The sequence below is a fragment of the Poecile atricapillus genome, chromosome 3 (genome assembly GCF_030490865.1).
Source record: "Poecile atricapillus isolate bPoeAtr1 chromosome 3, bPoeAtr1.hap1, whole genome shotgun sequence".
Classification (NCBI taxonomy): Eukaryota; Metazoa; Chordata; class Aves; order Passeriformes; family Paridae; genus Poecile; species Poecile atricapillus.
In genome coordinates this window covers 811,641-836,226 of record NC_081251.1, presented here as the reverse complement: position 1 = coordinate 836,226, position 24,586 = coordinate 811,641, and the positions used below count along the sequence as shown (strand labels likewise).

General features: G+C 55.5%; 1 protein-coding gene and 1 long non-coding RNA gene across 5 annotated transcripts in view; one reads left to right on the top strand and one right to left on the bottom strand.

Annotated features, from left to right (window-relative positions):
• The window catches only part of ASXL2 (ASXL transcriptional regulator 2), a 59,575-nt gene extending 42,486 nt beyond the window's left edge, over positions 1-17,089 (top strand). For 3 of the 4 annotated variants that reach the window (XM_058834256.1, XM_058834254.1, XM_058834257.1), the window contains 8 exons: positions 1,158-1,270; positions 6,073-6,241; positions 8,568-8,723; positions 9,698-9,861; positions 11,046-11,142; positions 11,940-12,045; positions 12,948-13,551; positions 15,038-17,089. In XM_058834256.1, the coding sequence (XP_058690239.1) occupies positions 1,158-1,270; positions 6,073-6,241; positions 8,568-8,723; positions 9,698-9,861; positions 11,046-11,142; positions 11,940-12,045; positions 12,948-13,551; positions 15,038-17,089 (3,461 nt within the window). The remainder of the gene's footprint in view (positions 1-1,157; positions 1,271-6,072; positions 6,242-8,567; positions 8,724-9,697; positions 9,862-11,045; positions 11,143-11,939; positions 12,046-12,947; positions 13,552-15,037) is intronic. The other variant, XM_058834255.1, reaches the window with a different exon arrangement.
• Positions 17,090-17,172: 83 nt separating this feature from the next.
• LOC131577006 (uncharacterized) lies at positions 17,173-21,466 on the bottom strand. Its single transcript, XR_009277130.1, has 2 exons — positions 20,695-21,466; positions 17,173-20,632 (listed from the first exon to the last, which is right to left on the bottom strand). It is a non-coding gene; the product is annotated as an uncharacterized LOC131577006 (long non-coding RNA).
• Between the last annotated feature and the right edge of the window lie 3,120 nt (positions 21,467-24,586).

The following is a 24,586-nucleotide window of genomic DNA, read 5'->3' as shown; positions in this document are numbered from 1 at the left end:
CCCCTCGTGCACATTCCCGGTGTGGATTTGGAGCTGCTCCAGGCTCTGGGATTGCAGAGGGACAGAGCCAGAGCCAGCCCCGGCTGCAGAGCGGCCCTGGAGCCTTCCCTGCCCTGTGGAGGGAGAGGAGAGGAGAGGGAGAGGGAGAGGGAGAGGGAGAGGGAGAGGGAGAGGGAGAGGGAGAGGGAGAGGGAGAGGGAGGGGAGAGGGAGGGGAGGGAGAGGAGAGGCTGGGAACAGCTCCTGGCACAGGAGGGAATTTCCACACCTGCTGGAGCTGCTGCTCCCAGGAGGCTCCTGAGCTGCTCTGACATGGCATGGGCAAGCTGGCATCCTGTGTCTATATCTATATATCTATATCTATACATGTTTTTATATGTCTATTTTATATATATATTTTATATATATAGAGATAGCTATTTATAGTTAGATTTATATAAATAGATATATATAGAGAAATATATATTAAATATATATATAAATATATAAAAATATCTATATTCCTAATTATATCTATATCTATATTAATTATATATATTATATAATATATTAATTATTATATATACTATGTGATATAATATAATACATTTTAGGTAATATATATAATATAATATATATTTCACATTATATATTATACATTATGCATAATAATATATAATATATAATATGTAATATGTAATATATAATGTGTGCTATTATATATTATAATATATATTATATTATATTATATTATATTATATCTTTAACAGATATTTCACATTATATATTATATAGTATACATTATACATTATGTATAATAATATATAAAACAAAATATATACTATATAATATTAATGGTATTATATATTATAATATATTATTATATATTATTATATTTATTATATAATATGTATTATAAAATAATACTATATTATTTACATTAATTAATAATAATCTATTATTTATATATTGTTATTTATCTATTTATTTGTTATTTATTTATTTGGGTTTTATTTATTTATTTGTTATTTATTTATTATATTTATATTCATATTTGTTTTACATTTATTTTGTTTTTCTATTTCATTTTTATTGAATTTCTATTCCATTTCCATTTCTGCTGTGTTCCTGTTGAGGTTTGCCCTGTGTTAATTTGATTTTCCCGTGTGCTCTCTGCAGTTTCGTCGCGCCTGGCGCCGGCAGCCCCCGCCCAGCCCGGCTGCCCCTCGCCATCCATCCCTGCCAAGGGCCTCTCCTCCTCACAGAAACACAGCAAGAAGGCTCTCAAACAGGTGAGTGAATTCTCCTGGGATTCTCAGTCTCCTTTGGATTCTTTTGGGATCCTCCCTCATGGGGAGCTCTGCTTATCTCAGTTCTTTAGGTTTGAAGAGAACTCTCGAGCTCGTTAGAATCTTGTTTCTCGTGTTTATTAGAAGGTCATCACAAACCTGGCAGGTCTCTCCAGGCTGGCTGCACAATTTAAATCACTGCAGTCTGGTACATTTCTTTCTTCTGATGGTACAAACAAAGCCTTGTGGCTCACTTTGGTTTTGAAAGCACAAAATGGCTCTGAACAACTCCGCTCTTTTATCTTTTTACTTATTTTTACCCAATTAACAACAGACACGTATATTATTTTTCTTAATGACCCAATGACCCATCACCTGTGTGCTGCACTGAAGCATTTTCTGTCCAATCACTCACTATCACCCAAAAACTTCTAGAAGAGGAACATGAAGAAGAAAGAATGACAAGAGACAACAGCCTAAATCCTCCATATTGTCTCCTGTTCTCTAAACTACTTTTTCACCCAGTGACTTAAGAAAACTTTCTAATCTACACACACACTTTTAGCTTTTTCTATCTAACTTTAACAGTTGTTCTCATGTATCACCATGAAAACATGCTCATGAATTTCATGTTATATGAAATTCAGTGTTTTTCTGGGTCTTAGAACTAAGTATCAGAAACAAGGGCACACAGTCTGTGTCTGACTCCAGCACTGGGGTTTGAATGGAATGGAATCCCTGGATGGAATTCCAGTATGGAATCCCTGGGTAGAATCCCGGGTTAGAATCCTGGGATGGAATCCCAGGATGGAATCCCAGGATGGAAACCCAGGATGGAAACCCAGGATGGAATCCCAGGGTAGAATCCCTGGATGGAATCCCAGGGTAGAATCCCTGGATGGAATCCCTGGATGGAATCCCAGGATGGAATCCCTGAGCTCCTGGGGCTGATGGCAGCAGTGTGCTCTTCAGTTCCTTTGCTTCTGACCCAAAAACCATCTGCACTTCCAAAGTGCTTCTTTTTCAGGAAGGCTGTGAAAGTGATTTCTCATCCCCAGTTGAGATCCTGTAGCTTCCTGCATTCCCGGGAAATGGGATTGGGAAATTCACTCTTTGGGGGAAAATGCACTGAAACTGCTCCCCTGGTGGGCAGCAGTTCCCTCCCAGGAAATTCCATGGCTGCTGCATGTCCACATGCAGGGAAAGGGAAGGGAAGGGCAGGAATTCCATGGGCAGTGTCTGGAGAAGGAAGGAGGGCAGGAATTCCATGGGCAGTGTCTGGAGGAGGAAGGAGAACAGGAATTCCATGGGCAGTGTCTGGAGGAGGAAGAAGAACAGGAATTCCATGGAGAAGGAAGGACAGCAGGAATTCCATGGGCAGGGTCTGGAGGAGGAAGAAGGAGAACAGGAATTCCATGGAGAAGGAAGGACAGCAGGAATTCCATGGAGAAGGAAGGAGAGCAGGAATTCCATGGAGAAGGAAGGAGAACAGGAATTCCATGGAGAAGGAAGAAGAACACTCTGCCTCTCTCCTCTCGTGGGTTCTGTGAGCAGGAGTGACGTTTCCATGCCTGCTTTTCCATGGATCCTGTTCCCTGTGTGCACAGCAGGGAGTGGAGCTGTCTGTGCCTCAGATTTGCTCCTCCTGCTGAGGAATTCCAGCTGAATTATTCCCAAGTGTGGAGTTCCCCTGGCTGCTCTGCTCAGGCTCCCGGGATCCTTGGGAAGAAATTGCTGTATCAGGGTTGGATTTTCTCCCTGGGAGAGGGAAGGTGTGGGAGGAATCATGGGTCAGGTGGGATCATGGGGTGCTCTCCCAGCCCAGCCTGATTCCCTGACACTCAGGATGCCATTCCAGAGTATCCCTTGGGAAGGGATCTGCAGGGAGGGAGCAGTCACTGGTTCTGGGCTGTTCCTGAGGGGAGCAGGAAGGGAAGGGAAGGGAAGGATGAACAGGAGCTGAGCTGGTGCCAAGGGAGGTGCCAGCTCCTGGGAATTTTCTGTTCCCTGGGGCTGATTCCCCACCGGGAGCTCGGTGTGTGCTGGGGCTGGCACTGCAGCCAGGCTTTCCTCTGAACTTCCCAGCTTCCACTTCCATCTGAATGCCCAGAAAATTGCTTCCCACTAATTGAGCAGGATATTAATTATCTCTGCATTCCCCAGCCCTCGTTAATCCTGGCTGGCAAACATTCCCCAGCATCCCCACAGGCTCTTCCCTTCCCAGGGGGATCAGGCTGCTCCAGGTGCCCAGGGAATCTGGGCAATCCTGGATCCCTGGCAGTGTCCCAGCCAGGCTGGATGGGGCTTGGAGCAGCCTGGGACAGTGGGAAGTGTCCCTGCCATGGCAGGGAGTTATAAAAAGTAGCTAAAAAGAGGAAATTGGGATGGTGGGAAGGAGAGACAAGGCTGGAAAACTCCACGCTGTGAGTGAAAGGAGAATTAAAGGAACTCCTGTGGCCTTAATCCTGTCTGTGCCCTGGATTATTGCTGGGGGCTGCTTGGGCTCAGCCCTCCCCTCTCCAGGAATTACAACATTCCCTGAGGGAAGAGGGAGTGGATTCCTGAGGGAGAATCCACCTGCTGCTGGACTGGGAGTGTGGATGGGGCTCTTCCAGAAACCAGGATTTGGTTCATCCACAGCTGAGTTCAGCTGAGCAGGGCCTGTGCCATGCCCACCTCCCCTGCATTCCTTAAATCCTCTGGAAAAACCCTGACTTGGAGGTTTGCAGGGTCAGAATTGCAATTGGCTCATCCTGCTGGAGATTCCACATCTCCCAAATGGTTTGTTTTGGAAAAGCCCTCAGAGCCCATGGAGTCCAACCCTTGCCAGCGCTGCCAAGTCCCACTGGCCACGTCCTCAAGTGCCACATCCACAGGGATTCTGAATCCTGAGGATTTCACGTCCTTTTGGTGCTGAGGGGGTCAGAACACAAGGCAAAGCTCAGGGTCCTCCCCCTGGGAACAGCCCAGCAGTGGATCAGGACACGAGAGTTGTGTCCCCTCCATCCTTGGAGCTTTCCAGACCTGAGGGAGGCCCTGGCTGAGCAGGACTTGGAGACTCCCGAGGTTCTCTCCCACCAGAATTACTCAGTGACTGTCACAGATCCATGGAATGGTTTTGGTGGGATGGGAGCTGAAAGCTCATCCCATTCCAGGGACTCCTCCCGCTGTCCCAGGCTGCTCCAGCCCCATCAGCCTGGCCTTGGGCACTGCCAGGGATCCAGGGGCAGCCCCAGCTGCTCTGGGCACCCTGTGCCAGGGCCTGCCCACCCTGCCAGGGAACAATTCCTGCCCCAAATCCCATCCAGCCCTGCCCTCTGGCACTGGCAGCCATTCCCTGGCTCCTGTCCCTCCAGCCCTTGTCCCCAGTCCCTCTCCAGCTCTCCTGGAGCTCCTCCAGGTCCTGGGAGGTCACAGTTTGTTCACCCCAGAGCCTTCACTTCTTCAGGCTGGACAATCCTAGTTTTCTCAGCCTTTTCCCAGAGGAGAGTGCTCCATCCCCCTGTTGTGACAGGACCCGGTATAATTTTGATTCAAAGAACCCCCAGATGTTTATAACAGAGATCAGGATAACAGGGAATTTAAAGATCCATCCAAGGAGTTTCCTCCTCACCTCCAGGAGCTGAGAGGACACAGGGAGCACAGCTGGAATTGTGTTCCCTCAGGCAGGAAAAGCCTGAGGTGGCAGAGTGGGATTCAGCTGGGCACAGCAGGCAGTGCCAGCACCTCCCTGGTGCTCACTGCTCCCTGGGCTTCACCCAGCAGCCTCTGAAAGCCTTTCCTGACCTTGCTGCTGCATTTTGCTGATTCCTGTGACTGCCAGAGCTCTTTCAATCTCTCTTCTTAGAAAGCTTTTGACCTCAATAACAAGAGGTCAGTTCAATTTTGCTGTGTTTCCATCTCACTGAACACTTCTCCAAGCTCTGGGGGAAGGGGATGCATAGGAACTATTTAATAAAGGAAAACAGGATCCAAGGAGGTGTCCCTTGGATATCCCAGTCTGTCAGTCTGCCTGCTGTGTGTCCTTGTACTCTGACAGTCAGCTGGGCTGTGCCTTCTCCAGGAGCAGCTCCTGCACCTTCCTCCATGGATTCATTCCCTCTCCCAGTTCTGGCTGCATTATTATTGCTCTCCTTGCTATTATTGTTATTATTAATATTATTATTATTATTATTATTATTATTATTATTATTATTATTATTATTATTATTATTATTATTATTTAAGGCAGGGATGATCCCTAGTTAACAGTGCCCCTCCTTTGTGTCCATGCAGCACAAGACACCCTGTTACTCCTGTTCTGAAATCCCATGGAATCCTTCATCTGTTGCCATTTTTCTGCTGTTGAGGTCAGCTGGGTTTGGATTTTGGTTTTTGCAAACACAACCTTTGGTTTGCAGCTCCACTGAACCCTCCAGTGGGAGCCCCTGGGGCCCTGTCCTGGTGCTGCTTTGTGTCTTTCCTGAAACAAAGGTTTTAGTTTTGTTCTCTTCAGCATTTGGATCTTTGTTACTCGGCTGGTTCCTAGCGAGCCCTGGGGAGCTGCTCTCTCCAGGAGAAGGGATGAGCTCCAGGGCGCCACTTTCACCTCACAGCTCTGTGTGCAGTCACTTCTGGAGCCAGAATCCTTTCCCTGCTCCTCTCAGAGCCCCTTTCCCTGAGGCAGCACAGGAGGGGATGCCCAGGATGCTCCAGGGAGCTGGAGCTGCTCCAGCAGGGAATTGGTTCAGTCGCGGTGGCGTTCCCGAGCCGGGGCCGCGTCCGCAGGCTCTGGGTGCCTGATCCCGGTGCTCCTGTCCCTGCAGGCCCTGAAGCAGCAGCAGCAGAAGCAGCAGCAGCAGCAGCAGAAGCAGCAGCAGCAGCAGCAGCAGCAGTGCCGGGCGGGAATGGCTCCGGGAATGGGGCCGGGAATGGCGCTGCCCTCCAGCCAGCACGTCCTGCTCAAGGCCAAGGGCGCCGCGCCCGGGAAGTCGGGTACGTGAGGACAGGAGTGGGAGCTGATCCTGGGACAGGGCTGGGAAACCTCCTGCCTGCAGCTTCCCTGGGGCTCTGGCTCAGCTCTGGCTCAGGGCTTGGCTCTGGTAGGGATGCACCAGCTCAGGACAGACCTTGGACACACCTCAGGTGGATCTTGGATAGATCTGACCGTGCCTTTGGCTGGAAAAGCTGCTCCCAGTGCTCAGTGACTTTCCCAGTCACCTGCACCCCATGCAGGGGCCTTCTCCCGGTGTTTATGTGTGGGGATTTCTCCTGGTGTTTATGTTTGGGAGTTTCTCCTGGTTATTCCTGTTTGGGGTTCTCCTGGTGTTTATGTTTGGGGGTTTCTCCTGCTATTTATGTTTCCTGATTTCTCCTGGTGTTTATGTTTAGTGATTTCTCCTGGTGTTTATGTTTGGGGGTTTCTCCTGGTATTTATGTTTAGTGATTTCTCCTGGTGTTTATGTTTGGGGGTTTCTCCTGCTATCTATGTTTTCCAATGTGGCTCCTCATCCTGCAGGGTGGGTTCCATGCCCTGTTCTGATCTGGAAGATCCCTGAGGGGTTTCCAGAATTTGTCAGAAATCAGTGAGGACACTGCTCTGCTCTGGCTCCCCTGCCAGCACCAGATTTTCCATGGTATCCCAAATTCTTGGTGGTTATTTCCAGCCAGGTTTCCCTGATCTCTTTCCAGAGTAACTGAGTGCCTTGCCAAGGTGCTGGTTCTGAGCCACAGAACCATCAAATTCCAAACTGCTTGGGTGGGAAGGGACCTCAGAGCCCCTCCAGTGCCACCCCTGCCATGGCAGGGACACCTCCCACTGTCCCAGGCTGCTCCCAGCCCTGATCCAGATCCCAACAAAACTGCATCTCCAGTCCCAAATCCCAAGGTTTTTTCAGCCATCGAGCTCTCCAGTAAAGCCTGGTGCTGTGGGTAATTCATTAATATTAATTATTGACCCCATCCCAGTCCCAAAACGCCTTCCCTTGCAAGCTGTCAGTCCTTCAGCTGAGGAGCTGTGCTGGGAGCAGGGACAGCTGCCTGTGGAGTCAGGAATTCTGCATCTGCCTCTGGTTATTCCCTGCCAAAGCAGCGGGCACGGGAGCTGGGACTCAGGCAGTCCCTGCTGCCCAGTTCCCTGGCACCTGCTGAATTCTGGCTTGGCACAGGCTCAGTGTCCCAGACAATCCCTGGCAGGGCTCAGCATCCCACCCTCAGTCCCTGCAGGCAGCTGGGATGTGGAGCAGGGCCAGCTTGTGCCAGGGAAATTCCCGGTGTTCCCATTCCATCCCTGCCGTGGGAGCAGCCAGAGAGGAGCAGCAGTCCCGGGGTCAGCATTACAAACATCTGCGTTTGCACATCTGGGGAGAACTGTGGGAATGTCCCACAGAAATTCACAGCAGGATTTTCCAGGAGCTTTGAGAAGCTGGGAGTGCCTGGGAGCTGCCCTGGCCCTCAGCCTGTCCTGGGGCAGGATCTGGGATTCATTCCCAGTGAATTCCCTCCTCCCTGCAGTGAGCAGACCAGCGAGTCTTGCCATGGAACTCCAGCCTTAGGATGCTTTCCTTAGGCTCAGGCCAGGATCTTTTCCTGCTTCCAGGTGGGATCAGCATGTTCAGGAGCCCCCTCAGGCTGTAAATCCCTCCCTTCCAAGGCCTGGAAGGCTCCTGGTGTGTGTGTTTCTCCAGGAAATCCCTTTCCCCATCCCTGAGCTGCTGCACAGGGACAGCTCCCAGCAGGGGCAGCGGGAGGTGTGGGGAGAGAGCAGGAAATGAAATGGGCACGGGGAGGGAACAACGTTTAGTGGAAAGCAAAGGCACAGATTCCACAATTTCAGGGATTGATTCAGAGCTGGAACAGCTTGTGTGAGGAAGGGAAGGGAGGGAGGGAACCAGGATGGGAGACTGAGCACTGGGAAGAGGAGGAGGAATTCCCCAGGGTGGGCAAGGACAAAAGCTGCAGTAGAGGGAGAAGTTCAGCAAGGACATGAGAGGTGTGGAGAGATTTCCCTGTCAGGAGCTCTGCCAGGAGCTCTGTTAGCCCTGGAAATGTTAATGGGACCATGCCTGGGTTGGATTAGGTGGGAAATAAATCAGGATTAACCGGGAAATGGATGTGCCTGTCCATGCCTTTGTTTTGAGATGCTCTGGTGGCTCCAAGGGACGTCCCACATTCAGCTGCTGGGCAGGAGGCACTCCAGGAGCACAGGAATGTCTGTCCTGGAATTGCTGGAGCTGCAGGGGTGGCTCTGGGTGTGGGAGACCCTCCATTCCCTGCAGGAATATCCTGGTGCAGGATCCCTCTGTGCATCCCCGTGTTGCAGTGTCTCCCTCTCTGGCAGGCTGGGAAGGGAAGCAGGATGGACATTCCAGCAGCCCCCCAAACTCCACGTCCAGCTCCTCGCCCTCGGTGAAGCTGGAGAATTCCCTGCCAGGGCTGGGCAAGAAGCCCTTCCCGAGATCCGACAGGCTCCACGCACGTAAGAGAAGGATTTCCCTGCTTTCCCGGGCTTTGGCTGCTCCAGTGCCAGCACAAAAGCCTAAAACAGCAAAAAATGGAGTGAAGTGTGCTAATTCCATTGCTGAGGGACCCTGGAAGGTGCTGCCAGCCTGCTGGGATTTGGGATAAATAATTCATAATGCCATCTTCAGATCAGCCCTTCCCAGGCCTCGTCAGCTGGGCCTCTCCTGGGGATTCCCAGCTCTTGGAGAGCACAAAAGGACCTGCATTATTTATGGGTTTTTAATGTACTTACACGCTCCAATAACATGAAAAAGGAAAAGAAATTCCTCCCTGCATCTCCATCCCTCAGACCCCGCTGGATTTGGCTCTCAGGCTTTGCTGGAGCTGGGGCTTGCTCAGCCCTCCCGACCTTCCTGGTTCCTTTTACGTTCTCCAAGGGTGGGATTGACCATGGTGAATTTAAGGATATTCCTACAAAGTCCTGGAATGTCCTGGGGGGGAAGAAACCCACGAGGATCATGGAATCCAGCTCCTGGTGCTGGCCAGGATACCCCAGCAATCCCAGCCTGGGCATCCCAGAGTGTCCAAAGGCTCCTGGAGCTCTGGCAGCCTCGGGGCTGGGACCATTCTTTGGGGAGCCTGGGAACCTCTGGGGAAGAACCTTTCCCTGAGATCCAGGTCCTCCCTAGTTCTGAGGTGTCTATCCCAGACCGTGTCACTGTGGAAAACAGGCACTTCCAGCGGGCAGGAATCTCCAAAGAAACCCCCAGCAACAAACTCACCTTAGCTGGAGACTTCAAGCAGCAAAATGCCGTGGCCAGAGGGGGTTGTAGGAAGGCTCCTGTGAGCCCTCCTTGCTGGGGTGCCGAGGGAGGGGGCTGGGTGGGGATGGGGTGCTCTGTTCCTGGGCCTGGTGGGCTCCATGGTGCAGCAGCAGGAGCTCGGGGGTCGCTCCCAGCGCGGGGAGTGAGCGGGGTGCGTTCCCTGCAGGGCAGCTGAAGAGAGCGCGCTGCGCCGACATCGACGTGGAGACCCCGGACTCCATCCTGGTGAACACCAACCTGCGGGCTCTGATCAACAAACACACCTTCTCCCTGCTGCCTGCAGAGTGCCAGCAGCGCCTGCTGCTGCTGCTGCCCGACGTCGACAGACAGGTGAGGGCTGCACATCCCCCTGCCAGCCCGGGACAGAGAACCCAGCTTAGGGGGAGCTCATTGTGGCCTTCCAGGACCTGAAGGGAGACAAGGGCCTGAGGGACAGCACCCAGGGAATGGCTTCCCACTGCCAGATGGGATTTTGGGCAGGAATTGTTCCCTGGCAGGGTGGGCAGTGCCTGGCACAGGGTGCCCAGAGCAGCTGGGGCTGCCCCTGGATCCCTGGCAGTGCCCAAGGCCAGGCTGAGCTGGGCTGGGAACAATCTGGAATTGTGGGAGTGTTCCCAAATCCTCCAGAACTGGAGAAATAACCCCCTCAGCACTGTGTTTTAGTGTCACCCACCGAGGCATTGCTTTGTTCTGGGCAGTTGTGTGATAAAGTCCCAGCCCCACTGAGCAGGGTACAAAGCTGGGCCCAGCAGAGCCAGGCTGGGGCTGCTGTGTTGGTCCTGGGTGAGCCCAGGCAGGTTCCCAGGGCTGTGGGACAGAGCTGTGCTCCAGCTGGGCCTGGGGACACCGGCCCTGCAGCAGTACCTGGGGCTGGGGGCTGGGGCTGTGGCCAGCAGGTGACCATGAGCTGTGGCCAGGGGCTGTGGCCATGAGCTGTGACCAGGGGCTGAGACCAGCAGGTGACCATGAACTGTGACCAGCAGGTGACCAGGGGCTGTGACCATAAACTGTGGCCATGAGCTGTGGCCAGCAGGTGACCAGGGGCTGTGACCATGAGCTGTGGCCAGCAGGTGACCAGGGGCTGTGACCAGGGGCTGTGACCTGGGGCTGTGACCTGGGGCTGTGGCCAGCAGGTGACCAGGGGCTGTGACCATGAGCTGTGACCATGAGCTGTGACCAGGGGCTGTGACCAGGGGCTGTGACCATGAGCTGTGGCCAGCAGGTGACCATGAGCTGTGGCCAGCAGGTGACCAGGGGCTGTGGCCAGCAGGTGACCAGGGGCTGTGGCCAGCAGGTGACCAGGGGCTGTGACCAGGGGCTGTGGCCATGAACTGTGGCCAGCAGGTGACCAGGGGCTGTGGCCAGCAGGTGACCAGGGGCTGTGGCCAGCAGGTGACCAGGGGCTGTGGCCAGCAGGTGACCAGGGGCTGTGGCCAGCAGGTGACCAGGGGCTGTGGCCAGCAGGTCACCATGAGCTGTGGCCAGCAGGTGACCAGGGGCTGTGTCTCTCACAGGTCGGGGCCGATGGGCTGATGAGGCTCAGCAGCTCCGCGCTCAACAATGAGTTCTTCACCTCGGCTGCCCAGGGCTGGAAGGAGAGGCTGTCAGAAGGTAAAGGCTCCCCACGTGTCCCCACGGCCGGGGAGCAGCTGGGGAAGCCTGGGGGATGTTCCTGGAGGAGCTGGAGCTCTGCAGGGCCTCACTGCAGGCACGGGAGCCAAGGCAAGCCCAGAACTGGGGGGCTCCAGGCCAGAGGGGGCTGCAGGAGGAGTTCTGTGTTGAAATGACAAAGCAAATCTCTGGAAAAGATGAGCAAAGAAGGAAAAATGTATTTCAAATCTTCTGAACTGGCAGTAGAGCTGGGGCATTCTGGAGTTGGGGCACAACAGAGAAGGGAAATTCTGTTCCAGAGCAGAGCACGGTGTCACCAGCACAGGGTGCTCAGTCCTTTGAGCCATCCCTTTGGATGTTTAGGTGGGATATTGGGGAAAATTCTTCCCTATCAGGGTGATGAGGCCCTTACAAGTCTGGCCAGGCTGTTCCCTCTCCTCCTGTCCCTGTTCCCTGGGAGCAGAGCCCGAGCCCTCCTGGCTGTCCCCTCCTGGCAGGGACTTGTGCAGAGCCACAAGGTCCCCCCGGAGCCTCCTTTTCTCCAGGCTGAGCCCCTTTCCCAGCTCCCTCAGCCTCTCCTGGGGCTCCAGCCCCTTCCCAGCTCCCTCAGCCTCTCCTGGGGCTCCAGCCCCTTCCCAGCTCCATTCCCTTGGCTGCCCCATCCCACTGGAGCAGCCCCTGGGGCTCAGCTCAGGGCTGAGGGCAGGTGCAGCATCCAGGGCTCCTGGGACACCCACCTGGGCCTGTGCCCCCTTATCCAGCCCTTTCCTGGCTCAAATCCCTTTTGCATCCCACAGGAGAGTTCACCCCAGAAATGCAGCTCCGGATCCGGCAAGAAATCGAGAAGGAAAAGAAGGTGGAGCTGTGGAAGGAGCACTTCTTTGAGAGCTACTACGGGCAGAGGTGAGAGCTCAGCTGGCTCCTGGGCTTCTCCATCCATGAACATTGGGTTTCATCAGCCCTGGAAGCTGAAGGTTTCTGGCTTCAGCTGGTTCCAGGAAACTGGGAAATGCCAGCGGGATCCAGGTCGGGTGTGAGGTGTTTGCCTCACCCTTTATCCAGTGCAGGGTGTCCTGGGCTTCCACACCTCTTCCCCCTCCTTGCTTGGAGCCACCCCCTGCATTCTCCTGGAGCTGGGGCTCTGCAGCTGCGTGTCCCACCTCAGGGTCAGGACCTGCATTCCCACATCTCCAATCCCACACCACCTGGTTAAACCCCCAGATCTGCAGAGCTTTTATTCTGTGCCTCCTCTTGCTTCAGGATTTCCCCATCCTTTGGGGTTTCTGTGTGAGTTACTGAGACACCTGGACAGGAGCACACACGTGTAAATAACTGAACAGGAATTTCTAATCCTGTGCTGTGCCAGGTTTGGAGTAACTTTTCCCAGACATCACTCTGGGAATTAGATTCCATGTTCCTCTTGAAGAGGTGATGGGAGCCTTTCCAGTGTCCCTCCCTGCCAATGTCACCGTGTGAGCCGGGGCTGCCCCGTGCTGCAGAGGGGCTCTGGGGCTCACACAGGAGATCCTCACTGCTGGCCAAACCCTTTGGAAACCCTTGGAAAACCGATGTCTGGAAAAGGCCTGGAGCTACCCAGTGTTCCACGTATTGCATTTAGCTGGTTTTAATCTCTGATGCTGATTTCTGTTTCCTGCGGGAGGATTATCAGCAGGGAAGGTTCTCAGAATGGGGTGTGTGAGACATTTATTTGGGGAGTTTATTTAGAGACTCCTGCCTCCGTTTCCCTCTCTGGGACGGTTTAGCAGGGATGTTTTCCAAAGCAAAGCCTCTGTTTTCCTTGGCAGTTCTGGGCTGAGCCCCGAGGAGTCGGAGCGGCTGACAGAGGCAGAGCCCACCCGGCCCCGCAGCCCCCCGGGCCCGCAGCGGGAGCAGGGCCGGTCCCCGGCGGAGCCCGAAGCACATCCAGGCCCCGGGGCAGGAGCTGGCACAGGAGCAGCACAGGAGGGAGGAGAGGTCCCGCAGCCCAAGGCAGCCGGAGCATCCCCGGAGCGACGGGCGGAGAGAGCCGGGGAACGCTGCGGGCCCGGCCGGGAGAGAGCCCGAGGGGACACCCTGGCCCTGCCCGAGCCTCCCCACGGAGCCACCGGCCACGGGGCACAGGAGCAGGGGAAACCCGGGGAGGGGAGGGAGACCCCGGGCAAACCAAAGAGCCCCGAGGCGGCCGAAGGAGCCAAGCCACAAAGCCCCGCGGCAGCCCCGGACGCGAAGGCCCCCGGGAGCGAGGCCATGGAGGTCGGTGTGGAGCCCCACAAGAGGAAATCGGAGAGCGGGGAGGGAGCTGCGGGCTCCCCGGAGAAGAAGCCCCGCGTGGCCGAGCCCTGCCAGCAGCAGGAGGCCTTTCGGAAGCAGCCCTTTCCCAGCACGGTGCCGCGGGTGCCCCCGCTCAAGGTGAGCAGGACGGGGACAGAGCCACGGCCACTGAACCCCAGGGCTTGGGTTGGAAGGGTCCCCAGAGCCCGTCCCGTGGGACAGGGAGAGCTGCAGGGCTCTGCAGGGCTGTGGGGATGCAGGTGCAGCGGCAGAGCAGGGCAGAGGAGCAGATGGCAGCACTGCAGCCAGCCCTGACGCTGCTGAGAGCCCCTGGCAGCGCTGCAGTCCTGCTGCAGGGCCACAGCTCGGGAGCTGACACTGCTGAGCCCGTGCAAGAGCCAGCCTGGGAAGGGAAGGGAAGGGAAGGGAAGGGAAGGGAAGGAGAGAGAAAGGGGAGCTGGGCCATGCTGGGATGGGCAGGGGGAGGCAGCAGGACAGAAACAATCCAGGCTTTGCAGGAATGTTTGACCTGTCAGGAATGTCCTGACCTGTCAGGACCAGGCAGCTGCTGCTGCACCTGCTGCTCTGGGGCCTTAGGCAGAAGCTTAATTCCTGTATGTCCCAGGAATTCTGCTCCCCTACTCATATCCTTTTGTACTAAAAAGCTGCAAACTCCAAACTTTAAAAGCAGCTCATCATTGTCACCGTGTTAATAAGAACAGCACGAAGGCAGGAGAGCATCAGTGAAATTGTCAGTGACACAGAACTGGGGAAATTGTCCATAAAAGGGGTCAGGAATACCAGGAAGGAGGGAGGGTTGGCCTGCCAGGGCAGTAAAGGTGGGATTTAACAGCAGAGTGAGTTGCAGGTGATGGGGAATAGTTTCCCCAGCAAACCAGGAAAAAATGGGGAGAGACATGTCCCCAAGACGTGTCATTCCCCAAAAATGAAGTGGTGAAGTGGTTGATCAGAGCTCAGTGGGATCCAGTGAGGATTTTATGGATACAGAAAATAAATGTAACCTCAAATCAACTCCTTGAGATCTCTGCAGGGAAACAGGGCAGCAGCAGGCTCAGTGCAGGACTCAGCACATACCTTGGGAAGAGCAGACATGGGGAAAGTCAGCTGGAACATTGGGGGAAATGTTTTAGAAGGAAAGAGTAAATTATCAGCATTTTGTCTCCAGCTCAGTGGATCACTATGGCTTTGTACAAAGGCACTGAGGAGACAAATGATGGGTGAGCAGGGGGGAAGAGCAAGGCTGAGTCCAGCAGGGTGGTGACACCTTTCAAAGGACACAAATCACATCTGAATAATGTGAAACAGAGGAACAGGGGCTGACAGGGCTGGGGGCTGGATCAGCCCTTCAGGGAGGGAACCTGGGGGCTCTGGGTGATGGTGTCAGTGGGTCTCACTGTGAGGGATGAGCTCAGGGGGTTTGTACCACCCTAAAACCGCCTGGGAGGCAGCTGAGGGTCTCAAGGCAGGGACAGGAGGGGTTTCTCCAAAGGGATTTCTCATCCCCAGCCACAAGCAGCTCTCCAGGTGGAAGCTGCAGACACTCACAGCTGCGGGTGGAGCGTTCCCCGTGTCTCAGCTGCGCTTTTCTCCTGCTCTGTTCCAGATTCCCGTGTCCAGAATCTCCCCGATGCCATTTCCTGCGGGCCAGGTCTCTCCCAGGGCACGCTTCCCCCTGTCCCTCAGCAGTCCGGGCAGAACAGGGGCCAGGACCTTGGCCGACATCAAGGCAAGAGCGCAGCAGGCCAAGGCTCAGAGGGCAGCGGCCGCCGCCGCCGCCGCCGCCTCGGCCGGGGGAGCCGTGCCAGGGCCCGGCCCGGGCGGGGGGAGACCCCCGGGCAGGGGGGGAGACCCCGGCGGAGCCCCCCAAAGCACAACTGGAGCAAACGCACTGGAACTGGCAGGAACTGGAAGCGGGGGAGGTTCGAGAAGGTTTCTTCCCCATTGCCCAGGGCCCCGTGCCCAGGTGGAGAGGCAGGCGGAGCCGGGAGCTGCTCGCCATCCTCCTGGAGCACAGCTACAGCCAGGGCCCCGGGCGGCAGCCCCGGCGCTAGGGACGGGCACGGGGGGCACGGGGGGCTCCGGCAGCGGAACCCCGGGAGGCACCGGCTGTGACCCCTCCAAAAGCCAATCTCCTTCCCCCCTGCTGTCCCCCCTGCCAGCCACGGGCCCCGGGGCTGTGCCCGTCCCACCGTGCAGCAGCTCCTCAGCAGCACCCAGCCTTAAATCCGCTCCCGGCGGGGCCCTGCCCAGAGCCAGCTCCAGCATTCCTGCCAACAACCCTTTGGTCACCCAGCTGCTCCAGGGCAAGAGCGTCCCTCTGGAGCAGATCCTGCCCAAGCCGCTCACCAAAGCAGAAATGAAAAGTGTCCCGGTGGCTCCTCAGGAAGAGAAGGGGGCAGCAGCCCCCGGTGCAGCGGGGAACGGCGCCGAGGCGGGGGACAGAGCGTCGAGTTTGCCCCCGCAGCAGCTCGGGAAGATCTTCTGCCAGAACAGGCCCCTGCCTCACATTCCAAGGACCTTCCCGCTCCCCTCGGGAAAGGAGCCCGCTCCTGAGCAGCAGCAGTGCCACGAGGCGCTGAGCAAATCCACCCAGGAGCAGATCCTGCAGACTCTCATCAAGAGGGTGCAGAGGCAGAACCTGCTGCCCGTCCTTCAGCCCTCACAGCTGAACCTCCCGCACTCAGGTTTCCCGCTGGAAAACAGCTCCACCAGCCAGAGATTCATGCTGGGCTTCACGGGCAGGAGGACGTCCAAGCCTGCCATGTCCGGCCACTACCTGCTCAACATCTCCACCTACGGCCGCGGCTCCGAGAGCTTGAGGAGAGGCTTCTCCCTGAGCGCCGAGCCCCGCCTGGGGCTGCCCGAGGGCGCCAGGGCAGAGCCCGAGGAGGTGATGGGCCGGGGCAGCAGCAGCAGCAGCAGCGAGGAGGACGCGGACGACGAGAGCTCCGGGGACGAGCGGGAGCGCATCGGCGTCGAGGAGGAGCCGCGGGCGGGGCAGGGGGAGAAGGAGCGGGGCTCACACGGCCCCACGGACCCCCCCGGCTCCCCGGGGCCGACGGCCGAGGGGCTCCCGGTGCCGCCGGCAGCCGGCCCCAAGGAGAAGGCGCCGGCGCTGGACGGCAGCGCGCTGGCCCGGGACCTGCTGCAGGCGGCGCAGGAGCAGATGGCCCACGCCATCAGGGGCAAGGGCCACGGCGGCACGGAGCTCTTCGGGGCCCCGTCCCCGGACTCGGCGCAGCCGCCGCTGCTCCCCGCCCCGCACCCCCCGAAGCTGCCGGGGAGCTCCGGGCCGCAGCTCCTGGGGCCCAGCTACAGCGGCACCATCAACGTCTCCACCTCGCCCGACGTGGGCCAGGGCTCGCTCGTCACCGGGCTGTCCGAGTGCAACCAGCTGGCCAGCTCCATGGGCAACGTCATGTCCTTCTCCGTCACCGTCACCACCATCCCCGCCGGGCAGGCCGTGAGCTCCGGCGGCCACGGGCAGAGCCTCCCGGTGCAGGCGTTCGCCGAGGACGGCGGCATGGAGGATCCCCCTTCCAAATGTTACTGCAGGTTGAAAGCCATGATCATGTGCAAGGGCTGCGGCGCCTTCTGCCACGACGACTGCATCGGCCCCTCCAAGCTGTGCGTCTCCTGCCTCGTGGTGCGGTAACGGGGGAGCAGCACGGCTCCCTCCGGGGGCTGCTCTCGGAAGTATCTTGGGAAGAAACAGGAATTTTTACTGCCTTGCACAAGAGACACGTTACTGAATCAGGAATACAGAGTTAGAGTCCTTCTTTCATTAACGAAAGAGCACCTTCTTGTACAGGGAGTCGAAATCGCGCTCGACTACGTGAATTGTGACAAGAGTTTGCACTTAAGGAATTATGTAAATATGCCACATTATTTTGTTTAAAGATATTTTTTCAGTCTTTTAGGAGATAGTGTTTGACTTGTACTGCAGTTCCAGTAACCCCAGCCTGCTCTGAGCACGTTTGCTGAGCTCTGCTGTGCCGGGGGGATCCAGCCCATAGCCCGTTCTCCTGGCAGAGGGAATGGGATAATCCGAGTCCAGCCATGTGTGGTGATGGAGCACCGAGCCAGGAGCCCTGAGCTCCTCCCTCGGCTGCTCCCAGTTCAGATCCCTGGGAACTGGGAGGCTCTGGCGATGCTCCCTTGCCTTTCCCGGTGAGCTGCCCGTTCCAGGAGGCTCCAGGGCTGTGCAATACGGGCCGGTGTTCCAGCCCTGCAGATCCCCCTCTCCCGGAGCCGGGGGAGGTGTCCGGCCGTGGAACTGCGAGGAGCTGTGCTGACCATGGCAGTGCCAGCGGGATCAGGGTCACACAGCTCCGCAGGGATCTGCTCTCCTGGCCATCCCCAGGAGCTGGGAGCTGCCATCCCACGGCCCAGAGCCGGCTGCTCTTGGCACACGGGGACAGGTGAAGGGCACAGAGCGTCACCCCAAGTCCTGCCAAGCTCTGGGAAGCGTTTTGTGCTCATCCAAACGCCCCCATGGTCGGACATCTCCACTTTCTATCCAAGATTTTATATTTCCTGGGTGTAGGGAAAGGCAAATGAGTGTCTGCCTGGGCCTTGCTGGGTGGCTCTTTGTGTTTGAAGTACCAAATTGGGCTGAGCTCAGCTCAGCTTGGGCCCAGCTGAGGGAGGGGTGCTGGGACAGCCCCTCAGAGCTGGCTGGGGACAGCTGGTGGCACCTGTGTTCCCTGACAGTTCCTGGATTCCTTCCCTTGGGCTGCAGGAAATCAAAGCACAGTGGCCCCGTGTTCCTGGGCTGATGGAGCAGAGTCACTCGAGGGCTGTTCCCCTCCTGGGGCGGGCGGGGGCCTTGCTGCATCCTGGTCAGGGAACAGAGCTATGTATGTTTTTTGATGGAAAAGCACTGAATTCACTTTTAATCCAAAGGCCTTTTTAAGCTGAAGCAATATTCCCAGAGCTGAGTGGTGCACGGGGTCCTCAGCCTTCCCTTCCCCTCTCCTTTGTACTACTGCTCCCCTCCCCTTCTCCCCGGGAGCCCGGCACTGGTGGTGAGGAGCAGAAATAATTCCCTGGGAGCTTTTCCAAGGAACAAGCGGTGCCCGAGGCTGCCAGAGCTCCAGGAGCCTTTGGACAGTGCTCTCAGGCACAGGGTGGGATTGTTGGGGTTTCTGTGCAGGGTCAGGAATTGGACTGGATGATCCCTGTGGATCCTTTCCAGCACAGGATATTCCATGACCGTGTGGTTTAGTTGGTGATGACAAGGAAAAGGGAGTTGCAGACTTGATCCCGTGGTAGCAGGGAGCGTTTCCTTCCCTGCCCAGGGAGCAGCAGGAGCTGCAGCATCTGGGTTGTGTCATCTCAAATCTGCTGCAGAGCAGTGACCCCCACTGCCGAGATTCCACATCGCTGCTCCAGCATCCCGTGGTGAGGAGGATTTAGGGATTAGAAATTCACTCCATTTTTTAAATGTAAGAAGTTGCACAAAATTGTCCCTACGAGCGTCTCACACCCGTACTGGTGGTGGTGGTAGCCCAAGAACCCCCGGGCTGTGCCTGTTCCTGCCATTCCCTCTTGTTCAGGAAGAGGAGATCCTGTATTTTTGTAAAGCTGGGGAGGCAGTGCGGGCTGGTTTGGAGCTGAGAGCAGGATCTGTCCCTTTCTCCCTCAGGCCTCACCTTGACAGGAGGGAAATTCCTTCCCACAGTCCTGGCAGAACTTCCATTCCTGGCTGGGACAGCCCGGGAGAGGCCGAGGGCAGCTCGGTGCTGGTTACACAGCACAGATGGAGGCTTGAGAGGAGCCAGAGCTTTCACTGCACCCTTGGACAGTTCTGTCTCTCCTGGGCTCCTCTCAGGGTGTTTTTCCAGGCTGCTGGAGAGGGGGAAGCAGAGGATGAGGAGGGAGCTGTGACCCTGAGCACTCGGAGGGTTCGGCTGCTGCAGCTGCTGCTGGAAATGCTCTTGCAGAGCTCCCTGGCCCTTCCCAAAGCGTCACCGGCCGCCTGTGGCCGCAGCCGGTTCCTCCTGTGGGATTTGCCGGCTGTTCCTGCGGAGCACGGCCTGGGTTTGCTGTTCTGGAGCCATCCCACGGCTCCGTGTGGCCCAGGAGGGGCTGGCACAGCCGGGGACCCTGGACACGGAGCGGCCCCGGGTGGGATTGTGCTGCTGGCTCGGGATTTTACACCTGTCAGTGCCTTAGTTCCATTTCATGGATCAACACTTGGCTTGGGCTACTTCTCTTTCCGTTTCTTTTTAAGGAAATCAGTTCTTAGCGTGCTCTGAGGTGCAGCCTGGGGGAGCATCTCTGAGCGTGAGGAAATCGTTCAGGATAACGGGCTCGGTGTGACAATCCCTGCAAGCACTCCCTGGAGCAGGGATAAAGCCCTGGAAGTTTGGCTGCAGCTGGGTGTGGGATGATGGTTTTGGGAGGGGGAATCCTGTGGAGTTCTGGGGGTGGGATCAGCCCGTGCCACGGCTGAGGCTCCTTCCCACAGCCAGTGAATCCACCCCCAGACGGGATCCACGGGGAGGGGATGTCGTGATCCATTAGACTTCGCTCCCCCAGGAATGAATTGAACAGCGCTGCAGGGAACGGCGGCATCAGAAATGCAGGATTTCCAAAGCCTGGTGTCGGAGTGTTTGTGGCAGGGAAAGGAGCCCGGGGAGGGAGGAGGAGGAGGAGGCTTCAGTTTCCCTTTCCAGGACACAGAACTGGAATTCACTTCCCAGCCCCAAACCCCACGGACAGGCTGTGGCTCGGGAGGCGCAGGATTTGAGCCAGGTGGGCAGCAAGGGAAGGAATTTGGTGTGGAATTTTGCTTTCCCTCCTGGAATTTACAGGAAAGAGGAGGTTCCAAGCAGTTGCACTGGTTTGGGGAGTTGGATTTTTTTTTTTTTTCTGGTTGCACAAAACAGCTGCTGGAGCAGCAGTTCCTGGTCAGGTCCTTATGGGGGGGATCCTCGGGGGGATCCTGGGGGGATCCTCAGGGGGATCCTCGGGGGGATCCTCGGGGGGATCCTGGGGGGATCCTTGGGGGATCCTGGGGGGGAGGCAGCAGAGAGCACCCGGGGCAGGAGGGTGGATCAGAGCGGCTTTGGGGCTTCTCTCGTCCAGGGGGCTCCGTCCGATGGTTCCGGTGCCGGGGTTCCCACAGCGGGAATGTGGGAGGGTCCCTGTGATGAGCACACCTGGTGTCACCTGTGTGTCACCTGTGTGTCACCTGTGTGTCACCCATGTGTCATCCGTGTCACCTGTGTGTCACCTGAGTGTCACCTGTGTCACCTGTGTGTCACCTGTGTGTCACCTGAGTGTCACCTGTGTGTCACCCGTGTGTCACCTGTGTGTTACCTGTGTGCCACTCATGTGTCACCCATGTGTCACCCATGTGTCACCCGTGTGTCCCCCATGTGTCCCCCGTGTGTCCCCAGGCCAGGAGCAGGAGTGTCCCCGCGGGCTCTCGGCCCTGGGCTGTTTTTAATGCTTCCGTTTGCTGTTGGTGCCGAGCGAGTGGAATATATTCCCAGTAATATATTCCCAGTAATATATTCCCAGTAATATATTTACAGTAATATATTTACAGTAATATATATTTTAGTAGCTGAGAAGAGGGGACAGAGGAGGGGTTCCCAGCTTGGTGACAGGGTACCGGGGACAGTTCCTCGGCCAGGCCAGCGGGATTACTGCAGCACAACTGAAAAGGTTTCCTGCCATTAATGCAATAAAAATGGGAATTCTCATAAAGAAGCAATCCAATACTGTTTCCCAGAGGCTTTTCCTGTGTGGACAACAGGCCTGTAAACACAGTTCCAAAAATCCTAAACCTTTGTCTTTTGCCTTTTTAAAAGGGACTTCGATTGGGCTTGAGGGTCTGTACAGCAAAATCGAGGTGACACCATTTGAAAATGTATTTTTACACAAATAATATAGAAAAAAAATCATATTTTACATAAGAATTTTAAGTATTTGAAATATGTGTATATATATATACTGTATGTACTTCGTATATGCTTTATTTTACATTTTCAATGTATTAAAAAGTATTTGAGCTGGTTGGATCTGAGATGTAATAATGTTTGGAAACACAAAAAGGAGGGAAAGGAACCTGGGGGGAGAGGGGGTGGGAGCTGTGCAGGGAAGCACAAGCCCAGAGCAGAGGGTTTGGGGAAGGCTTCAGCACTTTGAGAGTCATAAATTGTCCTGTTTTCCTCATGACTGCCCAGGATGGAGCTGGGATGGATCCACCCCACAGCCACGAACCCACACAGCCAAAGCAAAGCAAAGCAAAGCAAAGCAAAGCAAAGCAAACCAAACCAACCCAACCCAAACCAACCCAAACCAACCCAAACCAACCCAACCCAACCAAACCAACCCAAACCAACCAAACCAAACCAAACAAACCCAAACCAACCCAAACCAACCCAACCCAACCCAAACCAACCCAAACCAACCCAACCCAACCAAACCAACCCAAACCAACCAAACCAAACCAAACCAACCCAAACCAACCCAAACCAACCCAACCAAACCAACCCAAACCAAACCAACCCAAACCAACCCAAACCAACCCAAACCAAACCAAACCAAACCAACCCAAACCAAACCAACCCAAACCAACCCAACCCAAACCAACCCAAACCAAACCAAACCAACCCAAACCAAACCAACCCAAACCAAACCAAACCAACCCAAACCAAACCAACCCAAACCAAACCAAACCAAACCAACCCAACCCAAACCAAACCAAACCAACCCAACCCAAACCAACCCAAACCAACCCAACCCAAACCAAACCAAACCAACCCAAACCAAACCAACCCAACCCAAACCAAACCAAACCAACCCAACCCAAACCAACCCAAACCAACCCAACCCAAACCAACCCAACCCAAACCAACCCAACCCAAACCAACCCAAACCAAACCAAACCAACCCAAACCAAACCAACCCAAACCAAACCAAACCAAACCAACCCAACCCAAACCAACCCAAACCAACCCAACCCAAACCAACCCAAACCAAACCAACCCAACCCAAACCAACCCAACCCAAACCAACCCAAACCAAACCAAACCAACCCAAACCAAACCAAACCAACCCAACCCAAACCAACCCAAACCAACCCAACCCAAACCAACCCAACCCAAACCAACCCAACCCAAACCAACCCAACCCAACCCAACCCAAACCAAACCAACCCAAACCAACCCAACCCAAACCAACCCAACCCAAACCAACCCAAACCAACCCAAACCAACCCAACCCAAACCAACCCAACCCAAACCAACCCAACCCAAACCAACCCAACCCAAACCAACCCAAACCAAACCAACCCAACCCAAACCAAACCAAACCAACCCAACCCAAACCAACCCAAACCAACCCAACCCAAACCAACCCAACCCAAACCAACCCAACCCAAACCAACCCAACCCAAACCAACCCAAACCAAACCAAACCAAACCAACCCAACCCAAACCAAACCAAACCAAACCAACCCAAACCAAACCAAACCAAACCAACCCAAACCAACCCAAACCAAACCAACCCAAACCAAACCAACCCAAACCAACCCAAACCAAACCAAACCAACCAACCCAACCCAACCCAAACCAACCCAACCCAACCAAACCAACCCAACCCAACCCAACCCAACCCAACCCAACCCAACCCAACCCAACCCAAAGCCCGAGGTTTGCTCCAGCCCTGGGGTGGGAATAAATGGGCTGGTTCTCCATAGAATCATTTAGGCTGGAAAAGACCTCACAGCTCGTGGAATCCAAACTTTGACACGGCCCTGCGGGAGCCTCTCGCGGTGCCACCGGGGATTCAGACACCAAACCTCAGCCAGTGCTTCCAAGGCAACCCCAAAGCAGGGGATTTCTTTACCCTGCAGGGCTTTTGGTGCAAATCTCCCTGCAGAGGTGGATCCATCTGTGCAGCTCTTGGCACTGGAGGGAATTCCCATCAGGAGGGGGGTCCCAGGGGGACACTGAGAGCAGCTCAGGGGGCTGAGCAGACACAGTCCATGTGCTGTAAATCCCAGCTCCTGGAGCTCTTCCTTGGGCCCAGCAGCCAGGCCTGCAGCACTGGGGTGCCCCTTTGGGAAGCAGGAGGAGAGCTGGAGCCCCGAGGTGGCTGCAGCAGCCTTGTGCCCTGCTCTGCACTGCCCTTCTTGGCTCAGGTGAATCCCAAATGACATTTATTCCATTGAATCCAGTGAGTGCTCCTGTGATCCCTCTGTAACCCAGAGCTGCAGTCAGCAATTCTGTCCCTGGGACGTGCAGGGAAGGAAGTGAGGTGGGAAAAGGAGCAGCGTGAACATGTCGGGGTTAAAGGTACAAAAACGAACCCTGGGAAGACACAGAACTGGAGCTTCTGTCCTTGGTCATTACTGGGATGTCCTGCACAGCCAAACTGGCACCCTGAATTTGCACCCTGCACAGCCAAACTGGCACCCTGAATTTGCACCCTGCACAGCCAAACTGGCACCCTGAATTTGCACCCTGCACAGCCAAACTGGCACCCTGACTTTGCACCCTGCACAGCCAAACTGGCACCCTGAATTTGCACCCTGTACAGCCAAACTGGCACCCTGAATTTGCACCCTGTACAGCCAAACTGGCAGCAGCTGAGAGCTGCTGGGGCAGGATGGGCTTTAACCACCCCTGCACTGAGAGGGCCCCCCTGGGGCTGAGCACAGACTGTGAAGAGCAGTCCCTGCCGTGCCTCGGCTCCCTGTCCTTCATCCCAGGCCTCACCATCCCGGCTTCCTCCCCTCCTGCAAAGCCACCTCGCACCTGAGAGGGAACAACAGCCTTGGGAGTTGATTTCAGGTACGTGGATGAGATGAAATATGAAATGGTAAAGTGTTGGAGCTGCTGCACTTCCAAACAAACATTCCTCATTCCAGTGCTGCTGCTGCATCTCCCAGCCCTTCCTCCCAGCTCAAAACTGAACCAAACTGCTCTCCTGTCCCTTTCAGTTCAGGCTCCTCTGATGCCGGTTTTGGATTTTACAGTGGCAAAGCTGGGCTGAGAGTTTCACCTCTGGAGGCTTCTGCTCCAGGCCAGATCCCAGAGATGTGATCCAGGGATGATGCATGTGCTGCAGCTCCTGCAGGGCTGCTTCCCTGCAGGATGGATTCACCTGTCCCTTTGGCATGGGTGCTTCCTGC